This window comes from Aedes albopictus, chromosome 2, assembly GCF_035046485.1.
Source record: "Aedes albopictus strain Foshan chromosome 2, AalbF5, whole genome shotgun sequence".
NCBI lineage: Eukaryota > Metazoa > Arthropoda > Insecta > Diptera > Culicidae > Aedes > Aedes albopictus.
The window spans coordinates 412,262,148-412,281,826 of record NC_085137.1 but is presented as its reverse complement, the minus strand read 5'-3'; the positions used below and the strand labels follow the sequence as shown (position 1 = coordinate 412,281,826).

At 40.0% G+C, this 19,679-nt stretch overlaps 2 protein-coding genes across 3 annotated transcripts in view; both read left to right on the top strand.

Moving 5' to 3' along the window:
• LOC134288479 (uncharacterized) overlaps positions 1 to 19,679 on the top strand; it is a 429,933-nt gene that overhangs the window by 122,232 nt on the left and 288,022 nt on the right. The window lies entirely within an intron of this gene.
• Positions 1 to 19,679, top strand: part of LOC109426844 (vesicle-associated membrane protein 2) — a 48,212-nt gene that overhangs the window by 19,762 nt on the left and 8,771 nt on the right. For both annotated transcript variants that reach the window (XM_062853467.1, XM_062853466.1), the window contains 3 exons: positions 8,099 to 8,234; positions 8,323 to 8,481; positions 11,863 to 11,914. In XM_062853467.1, coding sequence (XP_062709451.1) covers positions 8,099 to 8,234; positions 8,323 to 8,481; positions 11,863 to 11,914 — 347 coding nt within the window. The remainder of the gene's footprint in view (positions 1 to 8,098; positions 8,235 to 8,322; positions 8,482 to 11,862; positions 11,915 to 19,679) is intronic.

Genomic DNA, 19,679 nt, shown 5'->3' with positions numbered 1-19,679 from the left:
AGAAGGAGCTATTTGTAGAGTCGCAGAAGAAACTCCTGGTTCAATTTCTGAAGTAAACACGAAATTGAAGGAAACCCGGAAGGAATTTCTGAAGGTACCCTGAAAATAACTTTTAGGGAATCCCAGATGATATCCAGATAGAACTCCTGATAAAATCTAAGAAAGGAAATCCTGGAGAAATTCCAGAAGGAGTGAATGGAGGGTGCCAGAAAAAGTTCCTGGAGGAGTCCTGGGAAAAAAAACTGGATATATCCTAGAAGGAAGTTTTCGAGGAATCTCAGAAGAATCTAGGAAAGACTTCCTAGGAATTCGAAAAAGAACTCCTGGAGAGGTTTTGAAAGAATGCCGGAGGGGTTTCCTGCAGAGATCTCGGCATGAATATCTGAGTGAATTCCTGAAGGAAACCAAGAAGGAACTCCTGGGGGAATCACGAAAGGGATTTCTTTAGGAAACCCAGAAAGAAGTTCTGATGGAATCTCAAAATAAATTCAGGTTAAAATCCCTGAAGAGATATCCAAAGAAAGTGCTGGTGGAACAGAGGAAAAGAAAACCTTGAAAGAACTCCCGAAGGAAACCATAGATAAACTTTTAGAAAAACCTTAGAAAAAAAAACTAGGGAGAAATCTCAGAAGGAATTTTTGGTGGAATCTAAGAAGGAACTCCGGAAGGAGTTCTTGGAGGGAACTAATACAAAAAGGAGGAAATCTCAAATGGAATCCCAAAGGAAATTCTTGGAGAAATCTCAGAAGAAAGTGTTGGAGCAATTAAAAAGGGAGGAATTCTCAAGAATGGGATTCCAAAAAAAAAAACTCCTTGAGGAATTCCAGAATGAACTGCTGAAAGAATTTTAGAAGAAACTCCTGCAGTGTCAATCAAATGCCATGGTGAATTTCATTCAAATATGGTATTGAACTGTGTTGGGAGCATCATCTTCCTGTTCTTCGGAATTAAGCAGAACGATGGGTGGTTTATTCAGTCATTAGCTTTGGTGATAAGGTACACCGGGGCAAGTTGAAACGGGTGGGGCAAGATGAAACGCGAAGTTTTGAAAAATAATTCAATACAATTTGGAAATTTATCCTTCGCAAAAACTATGTGTTATGGCAATAAAATTGTTTATCAGCGTTAGAAAACGTCATATTAACCCGCTGTTTTATCTTGCCCCACCCGTTTCAACTTGCCCCGGTGTACCTTAATCTCCTCCGGTTGCACCTATGGTCTTGATGATGGCGATCTGAACCTGGCAGTCGGCAATGTATTTTTTTCTTTTTATGTTAACGAGATTTTAAGCCCTAGGATAGTTCATCTCAGAACCCACGCTTTACTTCCCTTCCGAAGGAATAACTCATATTTTGCGAGTTTTTCATTAGTGGGATTCGATCCCAGGTCCTCGGCGTGATAGTCACGTGCTTTAACTATCACACCAGATCCGCTCCACAGTCGGCAAAGTTTTCTTGCTATTGTTGTTTTTTCATAATATTCGTTAAACATACAAGTTAAAATTGAAATCAGAACTAAGTTTCGAGTTTTTTTCGTTACTTGCTTTTTGACATGAAAATTTTGTTGGGGTGGGAGGGGGCGGTTGTTTAACAAGCTACTTCATTTATAGAGGGGGGCATCCAAATTTGTGACGAAACGCTACGAGGGGGGAGGGGGTATTAAAAATCGCTTCAAAAAAGCTACGTCATTTATAGACGCCCAGAATGAACATCATATATTATGTTGCATGAAAATGTTCAATGTTATAGGTAGTACGCTGATCGCAAGAAATTTCTTGGCCCATCTCGATGCGTGGAAAATTCAGGCAAGGAATCGCTCTAGAAATAATAAAGCGTCGCTTTATTCTGGGTCCTAGTACGAAGCTGAAACGAAATGTCAAATCAAATGGGGCTTGCTGTGTTAAATTTCTTGACCATTCCGGTCACGGAAAAAATAATGCACTCCGTTTGAAGTGCATACCTCGCATTAGCCATAAATAATTGAAAACGTTCCATACTTCATAGAAAATGTACAACATAAAATTTTCTCATTAAAAGTGCCATCTTTTGTATCAATAAATAATACTAAAATGTTCCATAATAAACTGCTTTAAACATCTGCACCACTCATGTAGTGCAATATAAAGCAATTCAGCACTGCCGAATTTAATTAGGACAATATGCTATCCATGGAGAATTTTTAATTTTTCATGGAGCAAATCATATTTTATGTGGTGCAGTTTGATAATACTTATGGAGCATTTATCTATTTTCTATGATGAGTTTTAAATTTTTTTATAGTGCAATTTAGTTTTTCTATGGAGCAATATTAAATTTACTATGGGTACAATTTTATTTTCTAATGGAGCCTTTGCATTTTATTATGGAACATTTTAGTATTATTTATTGGTACATTTTCTATAGAGTATGGAACGTTTTCAATTATTTATGTGTAACATTGCACATTTTCATGGAACTTATGTTCATTCTTTAGGGAGCGCTTTTTGAATTTCTATGGAGCATTTGCAATTTGTTATGGTTGCAATAACCTTTTGCCGTTGTCTACTTCCCGTACGTTACCAAATCACAGAGAGTTGGAGCTAATCATTCACTCTATGACAAGATTGACGCAATCTTCCAACGGTCGTCCTTGCAACAGCTAGGGATAGGGAAGGATTGTAGATTGGATGTCTACTTAAAAAGTAATATAGACCTCTGCCATCCTCATAGTCGCATCACCGAAAGTTTGGAGTTATTAGTGGTAGGATAAAGTTCATAGGATACGTATGGGCGACAGACACCGAAGTTTCAAAAAGATATACAGGAACGAACTCACAAAATTGTAGGTATTCCGGTACTTTGCATATGAAATTGATGACTTCCATTTGCGCGTTTCCCGAACGAACATCCGGCAAAGGTAAACATAATCCAAAATACACGTAAATAATTGCAGACAAACTTCGGCATCCCGATAGGAAATGGGACAAACTTGTAAAATCGTATAATTGTTGGCGGGCATAGCCGTTTGTTAATCCGGTCGGTCCTATTCAGAACAACGCGGAACAGACGATTTTGAGAACGCATGCGCTGCGAACATCCTCGAACGAATTTTGACATTCCTACAATGAAATCATTGTCTCTTCCGGTCATCTGGTTGCGACATCGCTCAAATGATAAACACGTGAAAATGACGATAGATTGTAAATTAGTTTATTTGTTTATGAATTGTAGCACTCATTCACAAAAAAAAACTAATATAATCCCTATTTATTCTACTACGCTGAAAATGACAGTTAAGCAAACTGTCATGCGTACAGAAAACTATAACTTAACGCACTATGATTCACTAAAATAAACAGTCATGCGTCTCCACGAGTTTTGTATGCTTCCTCCTTAACTCTTAAGCCGTTAGTACATAGGGTCAAATATTTGTCCAAAAAGAAACCAAAGCTCAAACATCTTGTTTGACTCGATCGAATTTTCAGCAGTGTCAAACGATGTTATTTCTTCAGTTCATTCCTACCCAATATTTCACCCTGTGGCCTTAGAAACGAAGACACTTGAAACGAAGACACTTCCAACGGAACTATTCGTTCCAGATGCACAAATCCAGCGGAAAAGTATTCTCGGGTCAATGAGCTTTTCAATGCCCCTTGGTAATTACAAAAGTGCACATCTGCATGCAGTGTAATCCAACAGACGATGATATCGTCTGCGTGGGAATGTCTTCTACGACAAAAAAAATCAAACCCATTCGTAGAAGAGACGAACCAGCTCAGGGCTGAAAGTCTCAAAAATAAAGAGAAAAAAAATCCATTCGTAAATCTATTTCCTTATCTAGGTTCCTATGTAGGACACTTTCCATCACACACTTTCAATCATTCCATGTTCCCGTTTTACGCGGAAATCAATTTTGGTATAAATACACGTAAATATTCAACAACGCACAGGAAAATCCGACGGTTGGCGTTTGATTCGTTTACCTTTGGGTACACAATCGAGTAGCACGAGCAGTAGCATAACTGCTTCAATGTAATGTTGCTGTATCGTCTGCTATCTGCGAGACTGTCGGCTCTGAAATTTATTGGTACGGGTCATACAGTACCTCTACATGCAGAACCTGTTCATGTAGCTGTGTAAAGCATATTGTACACAGTGCACTACAGTAGTGTTTTGGAACGTCACCATGAGAAATAGAAAAGTTGGAGCGAGCTTGGAAGGACATGCGCAGATCATATCGCAGATCGATTCCTACTCGTTATCACATCGTACCTAGCACAGTAACTTGTTGTTGTTTTCGTTGTCAATTGCACTGGCTAGCTAGTGTGATTGCGGTTTCGAAGTTGCTTAACTTATGAGCAGTGCTGCATACCGACTGTCAATTGAACCCATGGGAATGTCATTCCGTTCTTATCATTCCGCAATTGGGTTTTTTTTTAAATTTTGATAAATTTATATATTTTTTTTTAATTTTACACAAAAAACACCCTTTTTCTGAGCCACTATGATTTTTTTTTCAGATTTTTCATTTTGATATGAGGGGATTAGAAGCAAAGGGGTCGTACCTTACCTTACCGATCAGGCTAAGGCCGGGGTGGCCTCTGCTGTACATAGTAGCCGTCTCTATTCCACTCGTTCCATGGCTGTTTGTCTCCAGTTCGGCACTCTGCGTAGGTTCTCTCAGCAGCTGATGCAGCTCGTGGCTCATTCGCCTTCTCCATGTCCCGTCTTCCATCTGCACTCCGCCGTAGATGGTACGCAACACCTTCCGTTCGAAAACTCCAAGGACGCGTTGGTCCTCTGCACGTAGGGTCCATGTTTCGTGCCCATAGAGGACGACCGGTCTAGTCAGCGTTTTGTAGATAGTTAACTTCGTGTTACGGCGAACTTTATTCGATCGTAGAGTTCTGCGGAGTCCAAAGTAAGCACGATTTCCTGCCATAATGCGCCTCTGAATTTCTCTGCTGGTGTCGTTGTCGGCGGTCACTAGTGATCCCAAGTACACGAATTCTTCAACCACCACATTTTATCATATATAAATTCGGGGTGGCGGGCGCGGAGATTCCTTCCTGGAGCCCTTTGCCATCATGTACTTTGTCTTCGACACATTAATGCCGATTCGCCTGGCTTCACTCTTTAGTCGGATGTACGTTTCCGCCATCGTCTCAAATTTGCGAGCTATAATATCAATATCATCAGCGAAACCAAGCAGCTCAACGGACTTCGTGAAAATCGTTCCACTCGTGTTTATCCCCGCTCTCCTTATTACACCCTCTAAAGCAATGTTGAACAGCAAGCACGAAATACCATCACCTTGCCGTAACCCTCTGCGAGATTCGAAAGGACTCGAGAGTGTCCCTGATACTCGAACTACGCACATCACTCGATCCATCGTCGCCTTGATCAATCGTATCAGTTTATCCGGGAATCCGTATTCGTGCATAATCTGCCATAGCTGTTCTCGATCGATTGTATCATACGCCGATTTGAAATCGATGAACAAGTGATGTGTGGGCACGTTGTATTTGCGGCATTTCTGCAACACCTGGCGGATGGCGAACATCTGGTCCGTTGTAGTGCGTTTACCCATGAATCCGGCCTGATATTGCCCCACGAACTCTCTTGCAATCGGTGATAGACGGCGGCATAAAATTTGAGAGAGTATCTTGTATTCAGCGCTCAGTAGTGTAATCGCGAGGTAGTTCCCGCAAACCAACTTGTCGCCCTTTTTGTAGATGCGACACACGATACCTTCCATCCATTCCTCCGGTAATACTTCCTCCTCCCAAATCTTGGTAATGACCCAGTGTAGTGCTCTCACCAGCGCTTCTCTACCGTATTTTAGAAGCTTGCTTGGTAGTTGATCTGCTCCAGCGGCTTTGTTGTTTTTCAACCGGCCAACCTCCTCCTCAATCTCTTGGAGGTCAGGGGCCGGAAGTCTGTCGTCCTGTGCACATACTCCTAGATCTGTTATCACGCCACCTTCGGTACTTACAACGTCGCCATTGAGGTGTTCATCGTAATGCTGCCGCCACCTCTCGACCACCTCACGCTCGCTCGTGAGAATATCCCCGTGATTATCTCGGCACATGTCGGCTTGTGGCACAAAGCCTCTGCGCGAGCGGTTCAGCTTCTCGTAGGACTTTCGTGTGTCCTTAGCGCGGTACAGCTCTTCCATCGCTTCGCGATCTCGTTCTTCCTGCTGGCGCTTCTTCATCCGGACGACTGAGTTGTGCCTGTTCCGCGCCTGTTTGTAACGTGCCTCATTCGCTCTCGTACGGTGTTGCAGCATTCTCGCGCATGCTGCATTCTTCTCGTTTTTCAACTGTTCACATTCGCCGTCGTACCAGTCGTTTCTGTGATTCGGAGTCGCGAAGCCTAGTGCTGTAGCCGAGATACTACCTATGGCGGATCGGATGTCCCTCCAGCCATCTTCAAGTGTAGCGTAGTCTTGAGCCACTTCTACGTTACGCAACTGCTCGATGTTGAGCCACGGCGTTCGACTTCGACGCGTGGTAATAACTGTCGAAAGTTTTGAGCGCATGCGTACAGCGACTAAGTAGTGATCCGAATCTATATTCGCACTGCGGTATGTGCGGACATTGGTTATATCCGAGAAGAATTTGATGGTCGGGTGATCTCCAGGTGCCTTTGTGGATATCTTTGCGGGGAATGAAGGTGCTTCGGACTACCATACCACGGGAGGCTGCAAAGTTTACGCATCGCTGGCCGTTGTCATTCGATACGGCGTGCAGACTGTTTCGCCCGATTACCAGTCTGTACATTTCCTCCCTTCCTACCTGTTGTCGCCGACAACGATTTTCACGTCACGCGGCGAGCAACCATCGTATGTTTGCTCTAACTGCGCGTAGAATGGTTCTTTCTCGTCATCAGGTCTCCCTTCGTGTGGGCAGTGGACGTTAATGATGCTGTAGTTGAAGAAACGGCCCTTAACTCTCAACATGCACATCCTTGCGTTGATCGGCTGCCACCCGATCACACGTTGTCGCATCTTGCCCAACACTATAAATCCTGTTCCCAGTTCATTGGTAATGACTCCTGACTGTACACAAATTGATAGTGGCATACGGTTTGACCAACAGTGAGATGTCGGTGGGCGTGATAGTACCACCCATCACAATGTGTAAAGCCTAAGTCAACTTTTGAACCTATCAAATGGAGACGCATGGTCGCTCACTGTTCTCTAGAAATCAATGTTAACCCTCCAGCAGAAGCGCTATTGTAGTTTGTACAACACGTTGAAAAAATCTCGCTTGCAGTACACAGCACCAGCGCAGTGCTAGTCAGTGTTAGCCGACCGCGTGAGATGCGGAAGGTTAAAATTCAAACCTTGTTGATCCGAGTGTCGTAGTTAGAGAGATTACTGCATATATTTATATTCATGAACGTAAATAAAAAAGACATATCTCAAAGCTCAATTGCTCCCTCAAATTTGTCTCCCACGCGCGTATTGACACAAGCCACGTGTGTTGTCTCAGTTTACAACTCCCACACACGCCACCGAATCGAGCAGTCGTGTAGCCCGTGGGTGGGAAAAGATAATGTTGTGATGGAAGTGGAGGTGCATTGCCTTTTGTATAAATATGTAGGTGCCTTTTTATCTTTTTGGATCCATTCATTAGCAGTACCACGCTCTTCTCTGATATCATGAGCATAGTTGACTGAAACTGGGTTGATATGGGGATATTCGATAATGATTTTTGTATAACAACTACCAAGGAGTGAGTATATTAACTCTTGAACATTTTCTTTGATTATAAGGTTTTGATTTTTTTTTATTTGCAACTCTTGTGCTGTAGCGTACCAAAAACGTCTATGGTACGACAATGGATCAACACAATAGTAACGTATGGAAGCAACAAGTACTGATTATTCATTGTAATTTTCCTTGAATAAGTTTATGAATTCTCGTTGCTATAGCTATGTATTTTAAACACATATGATATACGATATCACGCCGTTACGTTCTAGTTTTAAATTTCATGCGTTCAAAATCTTTGCAATATCGAAAAAATATACATCAATCAGAAGCTAATAAATTTTATTCTTTTTCTTTCTTCGAATTTCGTTTTTTTTTTTGTATCCTTTTCACCGTACAGGTCAGCTCCAGACGGACTCGCACCGGGCGCAGCGGGCGGAGAACCTGGAGCGGATGGAATTGTCGGTGGACCACGAACCCCCCAGCAGATCGCAGCACAGAAGCGACTGCAGCAGACGCAAGCACAGGTAGACGAGGTAAGGTTTCGAAGCCCGAGCGAAGGCAATCCAATCCGAGGAAGGAATACCACGGAGGAATTTAACACTTTTCCGACTTTGTTCCTAGGTTGTGGACATCATGAAAACGAATGTGGAAAAGGTGCTGGAGCGAGATCAGAAACTATCGGAACTAGACGACCGAGCCGACGCCCTGCAGCAGGGAGCCTCACAGTTCGAACAGCAAGCCGGTAAACTGAAGAGGAAATTCTGGTTGCAGAACCTAAAAGTGAGTATTGGCCAGATCTTGAAGCTTCACTTTGCCGACATACCTTTTTCTCATTGAAAAGTTGACATTTTTATGGGTGTTTGAGCTACAGTAGATTTTTGTTGAGCTTTACGTTTTATGTTGAATTCAACCTGGTTCATCTTGAACTGTCATTAAACTCAGTCAGTCCATCTTTTAGCTATTGCATAGGGTGACCAAGGGTATTATCGGTTCGGCAGGTTTGTTCTCTTCGTCATGAGGGGTTTTTGTCGGCAAAAAAGAAGGGTCATCGCTTGTAGATGCGACTTGATCCAGATTTCTTGGATGAGAATCTTCCCGTGTACCAAGAAGAAGGGGATACAGCCTAGTGGATCGAACAAACTCATCACTACTTTCAAGAGTTCCCGCTTTGACGGCACGTAGCTGGCCTCCAACACCGCTTCGCAGATCAGCTCGAAGGGCAAACGTGTAGGTGAATACGTTCTCCGTTGGTACCCAGCGCATTCCGAATACCGATTCAGTAGTTTCCCCACGCGTCAAGTCCTTTGAATTTTCGCCTGGAAGCTCCTCAATCCTTCGAAACGTGTCGTGGATAGCAACTACAGCTCTAGGATACTGGTCGGCGTATTCTGCAGCGTTGAGGTTATGTACGAACTGCACCGATGCAGGGGAGCACGTTGAGCCAAAGGTTGCAAGTTCCATAACGTATGTAGATCCGAGGTGGCTCAGATGGATGTTCCCGCCAGAGAAAGCGTTGAAACTGTTGATCTTCTTTCGTATTTCAACCTGGACATCCCATGCAACCGCAATCGAAAATTCGCGAAACTGGGAGAGTACAGCCGGGAGCGGAGTCAACAGATCCGGCCCTTTAAGGAGTTTCGATTGAACGACAAGTCGCCAACCTTCGCCGCTGCGTCCCCTACCAACCGAAGCTTGTTATTTTTTAGGGTTGACCACAATTCCAAGGGTATCGTTGTACACCAGGTCTTCTTCTGTAGCTCGCCGTGCATACCCTTTTTGCTCGAGGTCATTTATCTGCTTAGCAACTCTGTCTCCGAGATCTAGATGATGACGGAACTTGCGTTCCATAGATTGCAGACGGCGTAGCGCCATGCCTTAACTGTCTGAGAAATTCACCGCGTCTGTCCTCCAGAGAAGTCCGGTTTCAAAACAGTTTCCGATTCACCGGGTTGAAGATTCCAAAAGAGCTCTCACCCGTTTGTCCTCCTCCGAATCTGTTTGGAAGCCAGGCCAGGCAATACCATGCTGCTTTCGATTGCAAAATAATCTCGAAGTTGTTCATTGAGAAGCTTATCAGGATCTGATGCAGTGGCGCGTGAAAGTTAGTTTCTCCGGCTTCCCAGTCTTGGTCATCGAAGTGGATGGAGTTGAAGTAGATCCTGCTGAATGACACCTTTACCTTTAGTCCTGTCGCTCCTTGCGGACTGTAGTACAAGTATTCCTTCAGAAAATATCACATTACATATTATTATATTTACGACACTTTACTCTAATAGGCATTCTTGTCGAGTAAAAAATATTACAGTATGAGTCTAATTTTCTGATACAATTTGAATTCTCTTCACATTCTTTGTTCAGTCATATTACGCTATTTGTTGAAGTTCATAAGATCTTCATCACAAATTTATCCAGGAATGTGGTCAGCAATTCATTTTCTTGTTACACACATAAAAAAATCATATTTTCAAAATTACCACCCTACCCGGGTAGACGAGAATATCTAAATCATTTCTCATATCGAACATTTTTTACTGTCATAGCTCGAAGTGATTTTGATGAGTTATTCAAAAATCTAATGAATATCTCACGAATAGCTCAAAGTGATATGATATCGGCTTCGGAGTCAGTTAGGCTTTCTATCCCGAAGAACCATTACCTGTTATGTGGCTTAGTTGGTTAAAGCGCCGGTCTAGCGAATATGGAGTCGTGGGTTCGAATCTCACCCGAAACCCGATTTTTTTCACAAATTTCATCTCTCAATTTGTCAATTAGCAACATTTCGTGCCTTCTAATTACAAGTTTTACCAGTATGTTTCAGACATACCAGCAAATCTGGTAAAGTGCCAGTAAAATGGGCAATATGATATGATATCAGTTTTTGTTCTTGTCGAAATAGCTGAAAATTTCTACATAAGAACAAGTTTAGCTCTTCTGCACGAAATGGAACACATACACCCATAGAGGTGGCTCAATGTTAGTGAAATGCCATGTGCCCCTTTCTATGCTGTGGAAACGAAGATCCGCATGCTCTTATTCCCATGTTATTTACAACAGCGAGACTCAGTTGAGTGGTAAGCATCGCCGCTTGTGAATCCTAAGGTCTTTTTTTTTCCTCCCCTGTTGGGGAAATTAAGCCACTGCGTCCAATAGGCTGAACTTTTGTGGCATAATCCTAAGGCAGGGTTCGTAATTTTCGTTTCAGCGATACGAAATATGGCTATTCTCACGGCGGCGGGAGAGCTTATTTTCACTATTTTGCTTGAGGAACACTTTTCCCCTCCAGCACTTCTTTCGAGAGTAGCGATTCATGATAACTGAAAATCGCTTCAACCTGCAGATAATTTCTTTTCGTTCTGTTAAATTTTCTCTCACCCAATTTTCACGAAAATCTTTTCAAAGCAGATTAACAAAAATTGTGCCCGCGACGGGATTCGAACCTGGAACATTACTAAAAACATACGCGACACGCGCACTCTATCCACACCACCACGCCAACCACACATAGGTTGTAGAAAATATAATGCATAAAACCAATCATCGTCGGCGTCATCTGAGTCAAGGAAAGACAACATAATCGGCCGACAAAGGGCAAACGAAATTCTCGCACCTTTGGGAGTGAGTGAAAACATATTTTCGCTCTGTTCTTTGTGCGGGAGATTTCTCAAGCCAGATTTTCGCTGAAAATTGGCGTGAGGGAAATTCTATTTTCGTGAGAATGAGCGAAAATTCTGACCGCTGATCCTAAGGTCTTAGATTCGATGCTGGATGCTGACATTTTTTTATTTTTTTTTTTTTCTAGAAAAAAGTGACAAATCTTGTCTGCTATTGTTTTGATTTTGTAATATCTTAACGAGCTATTATTCAGTAGTTCACCATACTAGACTTTGCTATTATTATTTTTGATCTTTTACCTCTTATATCAATCAAACCAATATCAGTTTTTGCTCAATAATAACTGAATATGCTATTCATCAGATTTTTCCACCTACACTCGGGTATTGGCGAAACAAAAGATCAAGGGTCTAATTATTTTCGATAACGATCATTCCTACCGAATTTGAGCAATATCCGAGCAATTTGCTTTTAAAACCGAATGCTTTTTTATATATTTTTTATTGCCAATAAAGCAAATAAACCTGTATTACTTTTTTCTCATTTTAGATGATGATAATAATGGGTGTCATTGGCCTTGTTATACTTGCAATCATCGTAGGTAAGTAAATCAGCTAAGTGCGTAAAGTATTGTAACTCGGTTGCCGTTTGATTTGTAAGCACAATACTGTCACACAAGCTACCAACAAACAAGCCTCAAACTACATACATATGTATATCGCAAACCCAATCAGTTTTTCGATTGGAATCTCACGACAAACCTCAATCAAACTGGACAAATGAAAACTGTATAACTCTAACAAAAAAAAACAGCAAATGTTTTCTTCCCCGAGCAATATCCCAATACTAAATGGATCTCACTTGTAAGCTTAAGGTACACGATTTTCGTGTTATGAGTTACGCATAATTGTTCACAACCCACCACCCGCAAACAGTTATTGTCAAAGTGTTTTTAGGTCAAATCTCTATCAGATAACATGTACATCGAAATCGAAAAATTATCAGTACACTTTCAATTATCAGTAAACTTTATTAGGTGACAGATGGAGGTACTCAAATTACTTATCTCATGTATAATAAAAAGGGCACGATTGGTGAAGTACTAGATTTGTAGTAATGAGCTGAGTTTCTGTATGGTGAGAAGCTGAATTCTCCGTTTCTGCGAGGAAATGGTTCAAAAATAGTCGGTATTGTGATTCATTGTCCAATTTGATGCTGTTTGAGCAAAACTTTGGAAAACTGTGCTGTTGAAAAGACAAGAAATGGAGAAAATAACAACACAGTTTTCCAAGGTTTTGTTCAAACAGCATCAAATTAGACAAGGAATCATAAGTCCCACGGTTTTAGCACGACTTCCTCGCAGAAACGGAGAATTTACCTTCTCATTATACAAAAATTCAGCTCATAACTACAAATCTAGTACTTCACCGATCGTTTCCTATTGAAAGTAAAAAGAAAATGAGTCAGAATGATATACAGAGTTTCATTAAATATACTCTATTCTATAGAATTCTTGAAGAGTTGTTATCAACAGTTTTTTTGTATGCGATTTTGGAGAAAGGACATAGACTGTTCCCTAATTCCTATCCTACCTCTGTCTAGACCGTTACAAGATAGTCTTGAGCTGAAATCCAAGATTATAAAGGAGAACAGTAGAAACGCACGCTTGAATTAATAGAATGGAATCAGAAACAACATTATTTTTGTTGGTTAGAATAGCGAGAGAAAGGCAGAAGAGATGTAATTCAACGAAAGAGTTAACTGTGCCCTAATCACAGGGATGCACATCAGGTTTAACTTCCCACTGCACTTTAGCCATTCGTTAGTTTTAGGGATCTGCCTGTGATGTTTCACTTTTTATTCGTTTTTTCTATCGTATTTCTTGTTTGAATTGTTAAGCTTTTCTTTTCTTTCAATAATTGAATAAAGTAATTTCCATCCTAACTAAACGTCGACTACAGAGAGTTTAATCTCTTTTTTTTTTTTCTTTTGTCACCATTAAAATCTTTCAACAAGCTAACGCGTGAGATATCATTTTTTTTTTCATCCGGAAAAACCTGAATAAATGTTTCGCTCTAAGCAAAACAATTGGAACAATAAGCAATAACAAAAATGGATTACCTTGAATGTTTTTTCAAAGTCAATGTTTAGAGAAATTCGAACAAAGATGATTAGAAGTTTACAAATCGTTAAATTCAAATATTAACCCTCGAGCAGTCGCGTCTTTGACTACCTGCAACGGCGCCACGCTCACGCTGTGTACCACGAGCGTGTATTTTTCATGGTGCGTGTACTCAGTACACGACGCGACCGCTCCCGGGTTAAGCAAACATATTCGTAATAACTATATTAGTATTTTTTTAACATTTGACCCGAACCTTAACACTTTGAAACAGAATGAATAGCATCAAGGAGGTAAACACCCTAAAGATATATTGTTGCTTTTGTTTTATTTATTCAGATAATTTCGTATTGTTTCATTTTATTTCTCTGATAATTGCAAAACGTTTTGAACAGGTACATAGTGTTTCCCGGTAAACATTGTGCTTAGCGCAAGTGAAAGATCCACAAAACCAATCACAATTCAGATTCAAAAATCATATCAACACGAAATATTTGACCACGAAAAAAGCCTTTCTTATCCTCATTATATTTCTCCATTTTTTCTCTCTTTTTCTCCGTTTTCAAATTGCAGCCAGAAACTAAACAAATGCAAATCACGGCCAACCTCAAATACAAAAAAAAAAAAAACAAAAAAGCAAAAAAAAAGAAAGGAGAGCGCCCTCATAAAATACCAGAAAATTTGATGCAAATCATTAGCAAATATTGTTCCACTTGAGAAAAAAGAGTATCATTATCAGTAATTTGGCGAGAGAAGCAAACCAACCATTCCAAAAAACAAACCGTTTACCCATCAGCCATGCAGATTATTTACGTCTAAACCAAAAAAAAAAGTTATTGTCTACTACTACTACTTCAGCCTACCAATACTGCAGCGCTCATGAAAAACCAAAAAAACAGTATGAAAAATTTTCTGATATTTTTACACCTCTACAAATATGCTCCTAAATTGCTCGTCCTGTCTGATTTTGTTTAAGTAAATGCGTACTTTAGTTCTCTGTAAACTATGTATCCCTCTATTGATATTCTGTGTCTGGACGCCATTTTAGTTTTCTAAATTGATTGATTGGTAGAACGGTTCTTGTTTTTAGTTTCAGTTGTTCCTACCTGTATCCCCCAGTTTTTCAGTTTGGAATTATCTGTACATACAATTAGCGAACGAAGCTGTGAATTAGGCAAAGCAAACTGCACCTTCCCCAAATGGTTGTGTTAACTGTAAACTGTAAACCCAATATCATGTTTCACTGGCTGTTATTATTATCAGTTGTTGTAAATTACCGCCGCCCTGTCTAGGAAAGTGTTTGTTAGCAAATGTAACGACTCAATCATCTATTGATGATTTGGTAAAATCGCTCATAATCATTAAGTTTTTTTTTTAATTATAAAAAAGTGTAATTTGGAGATAATCAAAAAGTCTCTGATGTCTTCTTAAAACTGTAGTTTTCGCTCCTTCGTAATTATTATTATCATTTGGTAGTACTTGTTATTCCTTTCATAATGGTAGCCGGCTTTAGTTGTTCCTTACATTCACACACTTGGTATTTACAGATAACTCGCTTTCCTTATGGTGATTGTTATTTCGTTTTTTTTTTTGAGAAATAATAAACTAAGCCCACCTGTAACTACAGCTCGTTACTTCTGGCTACAAAATTTACAAAGTTTTTACAGTTTTGTTATTTGAAACGTTAATCACCGCAGATATTATCAGTAACTAAAAAAAACTCAAAAATACTTAACGTTCATACACTCAAAGTATATAGTATGCATGACAGCGTAGCTCCCATAGTGCAATTATTCATGTTCATGTGTTAGTCCTGTGCAGTTGCTAGCTACAAGTACGCATCTGAAGCGTTATGTTACTCTTCTCTCCAGTATTAGTTGCAGTAGATCCACTGTTAGCATAGCAATAGAAAAGTCGTTTAGACTTGCACTGCTTCAGACAAAATGGCTTCCAAAACATATGTTCGGTGGAACTGGAGTTTAGCTTACGGGTTACCCGATTTTAAGTCATTAATAACACGCTTACACATATTTACTCAATAATTATTTTTTGAACTACTATCTTTGAAATTTAACAAGCTGATACAAATATATTTTTCACTTCTAAAATGTCTCCTATTTATTCTGCGTTTTGAGAACCAACACAAAATATAAATATTGGTATTTCCATTAGTACTGAGTTTTACTAGGGAAATTTTCAGAAATTTTTAACTAACCAAAGTACACTAGGACAAGTGAAAAACATAATTGTATCAGCATATTCTGCATTGAACTCTTAATCACAATGTAACCGTTTCTCTTTAACTCTTCACATTTCGTTAGTTCATATAACAAAGAAGACACCAGACATATAAATAGCACGACGAAACAAATTCCCCACAAAATTCATACAATATCAGATGTGATCGCCATTATTATTTCATTATTTTAACTCACATCACAAATCCGTTTGTAAATACCTGATAATTAAGAGAAAGTGCCGCAATAGGGCACGTTCGGTGGAGTACTATATTTATAGTACTAAGCTGGATTTTTCTATGATGAGCTTGAGCTTGAGCTTGATTGACCGCCCGTAGATGCTACTCCAGCATCGCCAGACCAGCTACACTCACACAAGAAACCAATGAGATATCTGCCGGGGACTAACAGACATCTTCAGTGTGTTAGCGTTGGTGATCATCTATTTTTAGGCGATAATGGCACCTGCCACGTCAGGTTGCAGGTCAATGTGAGGAAGGGGAAGGAAGTAATGATTGCAATCGTTTGTATGCACAGCAAACCGAATATACCTCTGCGTCTGCACAAACTCAGGCGGATGTCGGAGTGTTGGTGAAATATGGTTGGCGGAGGGTTCACACATTGGTGTGTGGATGCCAGGCGTAAGATGATAGATATGTGCGATTATTACTATGAAGCTAAAGTGGCACAGTTCACTTGATTGCATAACTTGTAGGCGTTATCTGATATATTGACACTGTTCTGTAAAAGTTGGAAGGAAAGGAAACGACTTTTCAACCGTTTCTGGTTCTAGCGATGACTATGAACATTAAATATACGTGAGATGTATATATAGAGAGGAAAGTATAGAGAAAGTGGATAGAAAGATACAAAGTAGAAGGAAAGGGACGGGCCAGGAATTGAACCCAGGACCTTCTGCATATGAATCAGAAGCGGTAGCCACTAGACCACCAAGCCCGTCAAGAACTGGGTTTTTCTATGATGATATGATAAATTCTACGTTTCTGCAATGCATCGGTGCAATGATTTATTGCCTAATGTGCTGCTGTTTGAGCAAAACTTTGGGCCACTATGTTGTTGAAGAGGCAAGAAACGGAGAATATAAAAACCCAATGACCCAAACTTTAGCTCAAACTGCAGCAAATTAGACAAGATGTCATAATATCCGCGCTGTTTGCATTGTTTCATTGCAGAAACGGAGAATTTATCATTATTACCATACAAAAATTCAGCTCATTACAAAAAATTTAGTTCTCCACCAGACGTGTCCTATTCACAAACGTTTCCATATCTAAAAATCATGCTTACAAATCCAGTACAAGTCCAGTACAACTCTAACATGACGAATTTCACGCCAACTCATCTTCGGAGTTGGCAGCATCCTCTCAGAATCTAATAAAACTTTGCGAGTATAAAGACTTTGTATTTTGAAGCAACTTTCCATACTCTGTTGTTTTTTTTTTCAAAATTTATCTGGACTCATATTTGATAGGGGTTAAGGTTTTTTGATCGTTTTTTTTACTCAAAAACGGAAAAACCTAGAAAAAAAAGTGATGTATGGGTGACTTTCAGGAACTGGTCTGGTCAGGTCTGAACATTCATGTAAAAAAATTAAAAATAGACAAATTGTCGCTGAAAAAAAGTAAAAAATAAAAGCCAATTTGCAATTTGCCAATTTTTTTTTGTCACCATTTTTCAGCATGTAATGGTCCCAACATTCCTTCAGACTACCATTAGAAAAGAAGCAAAGTTATTAAATTTCCATCATATGAATCTAATCCCTAACGAGTTTTAGGGATTTGTTTTTTTTTTCATTTTGTATTGTTGATGGGTAATACACAATTGGCAGAATTTTTAGAGGGATATCTGGAGATATTCTTGATGAAATTCCTGGTGGTGGAATTCTTGAAGGAATTTCTGGTTGAATTCTTTAAGGAACCTCTGGAAAAATTATCGAGGAATTTCTGGGAAAAATCCTGGAGGAATTCTTCCGGGAATTCTTTGCAGAAATACCTTAAAAGATTCTTTGAGGAATTCTTGGTGAATGTCTTGGAGCAATTCCTGAAGGATTTTTAAGAGGATAAAGTAAAGAGATTCAAGAATAGAGCTTGTGGAGCTTGAAGATCTCAATTCCGGAATAGTTTGGATGATCTAGATCACCAAGTGAATGTTGCTTACTTATCAGAATTGCACACTGAGGCTCCAAGAGTAGCGTAGATTATATTTCGCAAGCATTCACTATAATAAAAACATATCAAAAAATTTGCAGATATTGCGACCTATATTTCAAAATACATTGGGTCCATTTGTATGCCAGTGGACATCCGAATAGCAACACATAAAATTACTCGTAATATTATGAGGTGCAACAGACACAATCGTGAAAGAATTATGCGGATAGAGTGAACAGAAACAAGAGTAGAGCCTGTAGACTTTGAAGGTCCTAATTCCAAAATAGTTTGGAAAGCCTGGAACTCCACGAATACACAAAAAGCATTATGGTTGTGCACTGAGGCTCCATCAGCAGTGTGGACTACATTCCACGAATAATTTTTACAATTTAAGCATGATACAGTATGTAGATATCGTAACCCAAACTTCAAAGTGTTTTGGAGGCTATTAGAATTTCAAGGAATGTCCAACTACCACAATATCGAGTTGCTCGTAGCATTGTGATGTCTAGTGGACAACAACGTGACGAAATTTCTTGAACAGAGTGAACACAAATGATGGTAGATGTTGTAGATCTTAAGAAAAGGAATTCCAGAAATCCGGATGACCTAGATTATCCAATAGGGTGGGTCAACGTTGTATGAGAAAAATTAAAATTGGTCAGATTCAATCAGATCAAAGTTTTTAAGATGCCATTTTAAGGTCCCAAAGAACTGTGCAAAATTTGGGCATGATTGGTCAAGTCTACATTTTGCGCATCGCGATTGAAGTTTGTATGGGATTTTACATGGGAAATCATACTTTTCGTATTTTTCTTGAAAGTTGCTCAAAATTGTCCTATACCATATAACCGCCAATGTTAAAGAACAGCCCAGGATGTAGCAAAAAACTTTGTCGAAGACCGCAAAGCGATCCGATGCATGTGATAAAACATAAAAAACACACTCTTCGAAAGTCGGGCCGAAAATTGAGATTTTATTATTGATGTTATTCCTTTACATGTTAAAAGATAAGCACACTCAGGCGATCAGTAGGTTATAACTCATGCAGGGATTCTGGGGATCTTCCGGGGTTTCGTTAGCGATTTTCCCGGATTTTTTTCTTTGATTTCGGAATCGGATTCATTTAGGGATTTTTCATTTAGAAATTCTATCTGAATATTTTCAGGGATTCCTTCAGAGATCCTCGGGGTTCTTTCATTGATTTCTCATACGATTTTTGGGGATTTCTCCCGGGAATTCAGAAGAAACACCTTGACTTTTCGTCATATACCTTCCAGGGGCTGTTCATAAACCACGTAGACCAAAATTTAGCAATCTCAGATCCCCCACCCCTCTTAGACTTTTGTCCATACAAAAAAGGTAGACGTGGGTCTCCAGTTAGCCTAGTGGTTAAAGCTATGGATCGCCAATCCGGAGACGGCGGGTTCGATTCCCGTTCCGGTCGGGAACATTTTCTCGACTTTCTGGGCATAGTGTATCATTGTACTTGCCACACAATGTACAAATTCATGCAATAGCAGGCAAAGAAAGCCCTTTTATTAATAACTGTGGAAGTGCTCTAAGAACAATAAGTTGAAGAGAGACAGGCCAAGTGGTTTGGTGGTCGTGCGGCTAAGGTCACCAAGCCTTTAGTCGCATCGTGCTAAGGAGCGCGGGTTCGATTCCCGCCGCAGTTGTCAGGAAAAGTTTTCGGCTGTGCCACTGGGCGTTGCATGCTAGTCCGTTGTCTAGTGTCGTGCTTCCTTCAAAGAGCAAAATAGCTCACTGGAAGCATTAAACGTGTCTGTGTCTTTTAAAAAAGTTCCAACGCGAACGTCGAGCCATAAAGAAGAA